Below are 9,413 nucleotides of genomic sequence, written 5' to 3'. Positions count from 1 at the left end.
GGGGGTCTGCCTGGGGTCCGTTCACTCTCCCACTCTGCATCCCTGTGTAAGTGCCCACTCTCATAAACTGCTCTACTGATTGGTTGCCTTGTTTGGTAATTCGTTTTTGTGAGGTTTAACATCTGCTTTTGAATCCTTTTAATGTTTCCCAAACTGGTAATTGATTTCTACAGCGCGACCTGCATTCTGCTACCTCCTGAACAGCGTCCATAGTTGTAATATTGCTTATAGACTGTATTAATATGGATGGTACACTGACATCTCTTCCTTTTATATCGCAGGCATCCTCAGTGGCCAAGCACTTTGTTGCTCTGTCTACCAATGCAGTGAGTAGTCTTCTTTCACAATCTACCTATATTGTAATGTAGAAGTCCATTTTTATTTGCTCATATGTTTTTGGTTTTTTTTTTCCCCTTGCAGCCAAAAGTGAAGGATTTTGGAATAGACACCGCCAACATGTTTGAATTCTGGGATGTAAGTCCTCTTCACATTTGTCCCATATGTTGCATAAAAGTTTAGCCCACAACGGGGCTTAAAATCTGAGCGTGTTTCTGGCACATCAACAGGTATTTGAAGGGCCTTTTAAAAGGGATAAAACAGAGGGAAATGTACATGTTTTGCAGAGATGTACCAGATATGTTTATTTTTACTTTATATAACATTTCATGTTTGGGGTATTCCACAGATTAATGGCTCTTACTGAACCTTGAAAGATGGTAAAATGTTCTTCCATACACCACTGATGTCCCCCTATTTTTGTATAATGCACTATGATCACATTATGCAACAGTTGCACATGCAAAACAATTCCTCATCTTGCCAAGTTCTAATATAAAGCCTTTATTAGGAATCCCATATCCTATGGGAAGGTCCAGCATCCTCTTCACCCCCCCCCTTCCCTACTGTCATAAGGTGTGACCAAATTCCAGGTCAGCTTGCAGTCTGATGCCACAGTAGGGTCATATAGGGCTTCCGAAGGGGAGTTGACAAGTGTTTCCTAAGATCCTAAAGGGTTCATTATTTGAAGTCCGAGAAAATATCTACAACTATGCTCATGCTGTGTCTACTGGCTGGCCAGGTCTTGAGTGTAGCAGTGTCCTGGTGGGTTTATGGACTGGCAGATATCTCTTCACCCATCATTCTCACATCTGTCAGAGGATTCCATTTAAAACCAGTATATGAGCTGCTGCATTGGAATCAAGAGCAAAGGGTCCCTGCAGTAACCTTACACCAGGGGTCTCAAACCTCCGGCCCTCCAGCTGTGGTGGAACTAGAAATCCCATGTGGCGTTGCAAGATTCTCACAGCCACAGACATGACTCCCGTAGAGATGCATCATGGGATTTGTAGTTTCAGCACAGCTGGAGGGCCGGAGGTTTGAGACCCCCTGCCTTACACTGTGGGACCTTCACTGAGCATCACCAGGACAAGTAGTGTCACACTCCAAACAGCTCGCATCTCCCTCCACTCAAAACACAAGCTGTTAAAGGGAACCTGTACTGAAGGAGCTTGTAAGACTGACCACTTTAAATTACATTTTTAGAAGGATGCATGAACAAGAGGTGGTTTGTCCATGAAGTTCCCTTCCCTTCGTACCCCCCCCACCACTGCATTCTGCCACCAAAAGGAGAGCAGAGAAGGCTCTGGGATAGCTCTAGTCAGAGCCTTAATCAGGACCTGCACAGTGGGGGTCTGTCCCTTTCACCCCACTGTGACGGAACTAAACCAGTCGCCAGGTTCCAGCAATGTTGCATGCTCTCCATACCTGGGAGTACTTCGTACTTTGTTGCTTTGGCCTACATGAGGTAGAGTACAGGTTTCCCTTTGTGTGTTCAACAAAAAAACTTTAAGGCCAATCTGCAGTCAGATGTTCTCTTGGTTGGGTGGGCAATGTGCTAGTGGCGGGACACGGGGGATCTGCTGAAGGCCAAAAACCTCTTCACAAGCACTTCCCACATACGGCTACCTAACACTTCATCGTGTGTCAGACGAGGTTTGGTGCCCCAGCAATTCCCAGGCTACAGACAGCTGTCCGGTAACATGACCTCCAGATCTCTGCTAGTTATTCTCAGGTCTGACCTTTTTTCATGCTGCATGGGGCTGACAGTCTACTCTACAACATGAAAGGTCGGAGAGCATTTCAATGTCAAGGCAATCTATTCTGAGAGCCGGCCTTTAAATGGACCTTGTTTTGTTTATAATTCACAAAATATAAATTTGTGTGTTTTCTAAAGAAAAATATCCTCATCGTTTTTAGTGGGTCGGAGGCCGCTATTCTCTCTGGTCTGCAATTGGTCTGTCCATCGCCCTTCATATCGGTAAGTTATCCTGTTCAACGTCGGGATGTCACCTTGATTTGGATGTTCTGCCATTCCTTGTGACCGCCGCTGTTTGAGTCAGTGAGAGGCAGCCCCGGAGCCTCTGTGCCGCTTCAATGACAGCCCGACTTGCACGGCATCAGAGGGGCCCGGGGACCACCAAAATTTCCTCGTGGTCCACAGACCACTGGTTGGCGACCGCTGCTTTAAAGGAATGGGTGTGCATCAAAACACGAGTAAAATCTTGTTCACAGATCTTACTTTGTATACTTTTTGTATTCCAGGTTATGATAACTTTGAGAAGCTTTTGGCGGGAGCCCACTGGATGGTATGTACCCACTTTGTGTATGCTGTAACACGCCAAAATGCATTGGCTCTTATTGCATACTTAATTTAAAAAAAAAAAAATCTGGACTCCCGACTGTTGCCTCATCACTGATTTCTTGTGTATTTGGTCTGTAAATGAATTTTGTAATGCACGGCCTGACACTTGTTGTGTTGCAGGACAATCACTTCTACAAAACTCCTCTGGAAAACAACATCCCGGTAATTCTGGCCATACTGGGAGTCTGGTACGTCAACTTCTATGGGTGTGAGACCCAGGCCCTGCTCCCCTATGACCAGTACATGCACCGCTTTGCAGCCTACTTCCAGCAGGTCTGTAAGCTATAGTAACATTTCCTGAGTTTGTTGTTGGTAAATGGGAAGAAACTGAACTGGAATTTTTTTTTTTTAAAGGGTGACATGGAGTCCAATGGAAAATACATCACCAAGTCAGGAGCCCGTGTCAACTACAACACGGGGCCTGTAGTGTGGGGAGAGCCCGGAACCAATGGCCAACACGCCTTTTATCAGCTCATACATCAAGGTTGGTATTTGCACTGTATGGACATGACTTTAATGGTGTTAAGCCATGACTGTGAACTCTTCACCCTTCAAATTTAAGCCCAGAGAATGAAGGTGCCAATTTGTTAACCACCAGTGGAGGCAGACCTATTGGAGATGTCCAACACTCTAGGAACTTAACATGGGGTGGGGCAGCATGGAAACGGCCAGCCAATTAACAAAAGTTTTAGCAAAGGGACTGGGCAAGTCAGAGTGGTGGAGCAATGTATAACAATCAAGCCACACTCCCCACTACAGGGAACCAGGCAAGTAAAGAGATGTGTGGACTATGGTAGAAAACTAAAATGGGGTGTGGGGGTCAGAATCATGGGCACACACTTGAGGTCATGCTATAGCTTTTCCTCTGACTGCTGGCCACCACTTTAGTGAAAACACTCAGACCAACCTATATGGTGACAGTATTTCCAGGCACTAGAGGTCAAATTGTCTTGTGTTCAAACTCCAGTTGGCTGCCACGGTTTTGGGTTTGCCAATCCTCTAACTTGATTGTACAATGTGATCCTGAAATTCAGTGTTAATAATTTCTAATGTTTATCTGTAGGAACTCGCAGGATTCCATGTGACTTCCTGATTCCGGTACAGACTCAGCATCCAATCAGGAATGGGCTGCACCACAAGGTGAGACAACAGCTGATCTCTGATATCTTTATCATTTAATTCCAGCTTTAGAAAAGACTAGCATTGCCTTGGACAGCCTGTGTGCTGTGACAAGCGGCTCCTCCACCCATAACCCATCTTCTATTCTCCGTTAGATCCTTTTGGCCAACTTCCTGGCCCAGACAGAGGCTCTGATGAAGGGAAAGTCTACAGAAGAAGCCAAAGCGGAACTCCAGGCCTCTGGACTGAGCGGAGAGACTCTGGAGAAGCTTCTTCCACATAAGGTGACTTTTAGTTTATGTATTTTACAGCCATTAACCCTTTTATGACCAGAGGTCATTGATGCCGACATGTCCAGACCAAATGGTAAGCAGCTTCGATTAACTTCACATTCATTCTGACTTCTCTACCCACCTAAATCCGTACATTCTTTAACCTCTTGCCGTCCGCCCGTAGTAAAAAAACGGACGGACGGCACTGCAGCATCTGCGGGTTGCCGTCTCCAGACGGCAATTTTTTTCTGCTCGCGCGCGCGCCCCCTAGCGGGCACGCACGGGCGGAAAAGACCCGATCAATGCACACCCCCGGTACCGGGTGTCACACATATAGGCGATCAGCGGGTCCATAGCCCGCCGATCGCCTATATGTGCTCGTTCGCGGCAAGCCCCCCCCCGCGCACGCTCGGCGCTTCCGGTTTTTTTTTTTTTTTTTTTTTTCCCCCTGACCCCTCACCTTGATTCCCGGGATCCGCTGCCCCATCTTGGATCCCGGGACCGGCTCCGAGGGCGTCAGGAGGAGGAGGACGGGAGATCAGCTCCTTGCTGATCCCCGTCCGGGCTGTGAATGCAGAAGTGATGTGTGTTACATCACTTCCGCATTCACCTGTCAGTCATCTGGAGAGAGAAGAAGCTGATAAAGCAGATCTCTGCTTTATCAGCTTCTTTTGGGGTCCATAGGTGATATTAGGGGTCCTAGAGACCCCTAATATCTCCATAAAGAGGACCTGTCAGTGTGCCTTTGCTATTATATAGGGGGTTGTTATCCCCCTATATAATAGCAATAACAATAAGTGCAAAAAAAAAAATATAAATAAAAAAAAAGAAAAGTAACACATAAAAAAATAAAATAAAATAAAAGCCACATATAAAAAAAGGGGAAAAAACCCCCCCAAAATGTTTAACTCCCCCACCCCCACGTTTACGCGCCTATAAACGTAAATACGCGTCCGGTGCCCCAGCGCGCAAAAATTACAATTGCGCTACACATGTTACATATCGCCGCGAACGTCGCAGTGAGAGCAATCATTTTAGGGCCATCAATCACTGATAACACTAAACTGATGAGCGGTAACAGCTTTTAAAGCGTCGCCTAGGGCCAATTTTGGGTATTATCGTTTTTTGAGGTTTCGCGCGCGCACGCAATTTTAAGGCTTGACATGTTTAGTGTCTTTTTACCCGACGTGACCCCATCTTTTATATTTTACCAAAAAATTGGGTAATAATAAATGTTTTAATATAGGGGAAACTGTTTTTTGTTTTTTGTTTTTAATTTCGGTAATTTTTTTCCTTTAATACAGTAAAAAAATAAAACCCCCAGTGGTGAATAAATACCACCAAAAGAAAGCTCTATCTGTCCCCAAAAAAGGGTATAAAATTCATTTCAGTACAGCGCTGCATGACGGAATAAATGTCAGTTAAAGTACCGCAGCGCTGAATACTGAAAAATGGCCTGGATGGGAAGGGGGTTTAACACCGCGGATGTCAACTGGTTAAAGGAGAACTATGAGGGGGGGAGGGGTGCTTTTCACTCGCCTCATAGTTCTAGCCGACCTGTGACAATGAGACTGTCACAGGTCGGCTCAGTAGATCGGGAAGTGAGCGAACACATACCGGCGTTCGCTCACCTCTCGATCCTGTCGCGGCTCTCTGCCGTGACGGGAGGGGCTGGATTCCCCCCTCCCCGCTCCGATCTGCCAGCGCTGACTGGCGAACGGGAGGGGGAGGGTACAGCTGGCTCTGCCTCTAGATAGGCAGAGCCAGCTGTCACTCACGCAGCTGGGCGGATCCCGGCACAATTGTCGGGATCCGCTTCAGCTGCGGCGTCTCAGTATACCGCGAGCTACAGCTTGCGGTATACTGAGCCTAGGGTGATGGGAGGACGCTAGTTTGTGTCCTCCCGTTACCCTAAGGAGAACTATGAGGAAAAGCCTTAACCCCATAGTTCTCCTTTTTAAGGGGTGAGGATGATTTTACATTCAGTTGTGAACTTGTTAAATGTATACAGGGCACCATAGTGGTTAACCTTTCTACCTGTACTCCGGTTTCCTCCCACACTCCGAATACACCCTGGAAGGTTAATTGGCCCTGTATGTATACATGTGAGATGGGGACCTTTTTTAAGGTGCCCATACACTTTACAACCCTCGCAAAACTTTCGTCTTGCGAGGGTTGTAAAGTAATTTAAAAAACGTACGATCTGCCCATCTTGGACAGGCAGATCGTACTTGCGAGGGGCGGGCTTCTGATGACTGCAATGCCGAACGGGCAGTGTGCGCGTGCGCACACCGGCCCGTTCAGCAGTTATATCTCGAGCATGATTCAAACCAGCCAAAAATCGCACGATTCTCGGCTGGTTTTCGGACATGCTTGAAATACAAAAGTCGTGCGACCGTACAGTAGGAACATTCGCACGCCTTCCGTACACTGCACGATTCTCGTACGATCACAGGATTTCCCGCGATTCTCGTACGAGAATCGTGCAGTGTATGGGCACCTTTTTTAGATGGGTTGGCTTGAGGGCTGGGACTGATGTGAATGTGCACTGTGCACTGTGCACTATGTAATGTAATGCACAAGTTGACAGTGCTACATAAATACCTGTAATAGAATGTATAGACATTTTGCGTCAAAATATAAATGAACCTCGCATGATCTCCAGTTTTATAAAGCATGGCTGCCTCTTATATGGCTCCTGAACGTACTTGATGCAAATAGGAATGTATTTCCAAAATGTTTGCAGAGCCGCTTGCTTTATGAATGCTAGATTTCGATACGCCACCCTATTATGGCCACTCGAAGCTGAGGCGCAAAGGATATTCCTATGCTCTTCGGCTCCATCTAGTGGGCACAATATGGTGCAACTCTAAAACTAACCTGTTCACCAAGCAAATGGCTCTGCACCAACGTTCTATGATTACACCCCCATGGTGTGTGGTTTATTTTTTAGTTATGGGTTTTTTCTTTTTCTTTTGTGCGTGATTGTGCATGCATGATCACATACAGACACACAAAGGTTGGACCTGTGTCTTTTTTTTTCCACCTCAAATACTATGTAACCTGACTTACTCTAACATTACTCCAGCCTGTCCTATTGTGCTGCTGGGAGACTCTTTAATAAGGCTGGCACCTAATTTTCTCTTATAGGTTTTTGAGGGGAACCGACCAACAAATTCCATTGTCTTCAGCAAATTGGACCCATTTACTTTGGGAGCTTTAATTGGTAAACCTTGTTGTGTGGTGTGTTTTTTGTCCATATTGGTTTGTGTGTTTCTGTTTTATCGTATGTACACTTCTTTGACTATCTTTTCCTTCACTCCTAGCCATGTATGAACACAAAATCTTTGTCCAAGGCGTTGTGTGGGATATCAACAGCTATGACCAATGGGGGTGAGTATCTATCCGCCTGCCATCTACCAGTAAAATCACAAAAGTGTGTGTTATGAAATGGAGGTCCATTTACTGGGTACTAGGACAGGGGTGGGCAATTACATTTTTTTTCAGGAGGGCCACATGGTAAACTTGGAGGGTTGAAACCTTACACGATGTCGTGCAACACACTAAATGTGTGGCAGTTGCATTGCCATTCATATAGCACTCCAAACTCTCCTCCTGTCCAGAAACGTGAAAACACGCGGTGCAGTAATGCCATGCGTTGTGGTTGGAAAAAGTAGTGCCTGCAACGCACCTGCCACACTGTACCATGTCTTAGTTACTGCTGTGCAGAAAACTGCATATGCTTAACCCCAACGCCCTGCATCCCACACAACATTTAACTTTTTTTTTTTTCTTTTCAAGTCCATGGGCCGAAGCTGCAGGAGAGGGTACAGAGGAGGAACCCCTAATGTCATTGGATGCTAGAACCATCCAGCAGTCCTTTCAACCAGTGGCTGTAGAGGAGGACCTTTTGATGCCATTGGCTGCTAGGTCCTAACAGCCAAGAACCGAGAGAAATGCGATCCGAACACGGACTGATAACCGACCTGCACTGGCTATGGCTTGCAGTGGATGCGCTTGCCTTGGAGGCCAGTGTATCCACTGTCAGCCATTACAGAGCCCAGGAAGGCGGGCCGGACAGCCGCAGACCAAACACCGGGCTTGCCCCCTAAATGCCCAGGTCTATTGTAGGAGTTTTTCCTTGTAATGCCTTTCTCTTTTTATTTAAAAATAAAAATCCTCCATCCTGTGCTTTTTGGAACAGACGCCTCATCACTGCACCAATAGTACTATGTTTCTAATCCTCTTAAAGGACAACTCGAGGCTGTTTCACATCTGTAGAGGGTGGGGGGTGGGTGGCTTGTGTAGTTGTGGAGCATCATATCTGGCAGCTCTGCTGGGTTCCATTGAACTGCATATCCATGCTGCCATGCATTAGGATGATTTAACTGGGAAGTGTCTGAGGGACACAGTGGGTGGGGCTAGGCAGCGCAGAGTGTGTTATGCAAATAACAACTTGATGGGTGGATGTCAGTCTGGAGGAGTGGGCATTCCTAGACGGGCTGTATTTGCATGTAGACCACCCCTAGGTAATGCTGAGCCTCCATGATTGAAAGAACTGGAATCCAATGAAAGGGGTCAGGGCAAGGGACATTCAGGCTGTGGAGGAATAAACTAGATAATGCTGGACGTCCTCCAGCCAGGAAATGAGGTGGGCTCTGACTTGCTGCAGCTTCTAATGCACATTGAGAAGCTCCCAGTGTTCAGTGATATCAGGGGTAGCTGTTTCAATATAGAAGATTCATGGGCAAAGCACAAGGTCACTTTAAAAATGAGCAAGACATGGGATATGCACCCAATTCTAACGCATTTGTGTCTGAACAGGGTGGAGCTGGGGAAGCAGCTGGCCAAGCAGATCGAGCCTGAACTTGAGGGCGAAGCGCCCGTCACCTCTCACGACTCCTCCACGAACGCGCTCATCAATTTCATCAAGAAGCACCGGAAATGACTCGGAGGCCATTCTCTGGACGGCCGCACTTCCGATGCCCCGCTGTCCTCTTCTCGGCTTTAGCATAAAGGCACTTTTTTTTTCCCCTTCCTGACTTGTCTGTTCTCGTGTTTTGTGACTTTTTTTTGTCCTGTGTTCCGGTCAGTTCTCGGTGAAAACCACAAATGACGGCTTCTGTCCCGTATATCGGTCACGGCTTATGTAGATGTCGCTGCACTGTTCAGATTGCTGGTATCCGAGGACCGTGGACTCTTCACCCTGGGCACCGGTATCTGAGGACTGCGGAGTCTGCACCCCTCCCCCCGGGCACCGGTATCCGGGCACCCAGGAACATGTTCTGCATTATGTACTGTGTCCCTTTCTGTGCAAACTG

The 9,413-nt window shown here is 46.8% G+C and overlaps 1 protein-coding gene across 3 annotated transcripts in view; it reads left to right on the top strand.

The window, feature by feature from the left end:
* The window catches only part of GPI (glucose-6-phosphate isomerase), a 23,475-nt gene extending 14,342 nt beyond the window's left edge, over positions 1–9,133 (top strand). For 2 of the 3 annotated variants that reach the window (XM_018562889.1, XM_018562887.1), the window contains 11 exons: positions 282–326; positions 421–474; positions 2,257–2,317; positions 2,602–2,645; positions 2,822–2,974; positions 3,056–3,185; positions 3,765–3,841; positions 3,976–4,104; positions 7,243–7,318; positions 7,419–7,485; positions 8,917–9,132. In XM_018562889.1, the coding sequence (XP_018418391.1) occupies positions 282–326; positions 421–474; positions 2,257–2,317; positions 2,602–2,645; positions 2,822–2,974; positions 3,056–3,185; positions 3,765–3,841; positions 3,976–4,104; positions 7,243–7,318; positions 7,419–7,485; positions 8,917–9,040 (960 nt within the window). In that variant the 3' untranslated portion in view covers positions 9,041–9,132. Of the gene's footprint in view, positions 1–281; positions 327–420; positions 475–2,256; positions 2,318–2,601; positions 2,646–2,821; positions 2,975–3,055; positions 3,186–3,764; positions 3,842–3,975; positions 4,105–7,242; positions 7,319–7,418; positions 7,486–8,916 lie in introns of all 3 variants that reach the window. The other variant, XM_018562888.1, reaches the window with a different exon arrangement.
* Positions 9,134–9,413: the final 280 nt, after the last annotated feature.

The sequence above is a fragment of the Nanorana parkeri genome, unplaced genomic scaffold (assembly GCF_000935625.1).
Source record: "Nanorana parkeri isolate BGI_ZX_2015 unplaced genomic scaffold, ASM93562v1 scaffold609, whole genome shotgun sequence".
NCBI classification, from domain to species: Eukaryota; Metazoa; Chordata; class Amphibia; order Anura; family Dicroglossidae; genus Nanorana; species Nanorana parkeri.
Note: the sequence above shows the minus strand (reverse complement) of the source record. Positions and strands in the feature narration are given on the sequence as shown.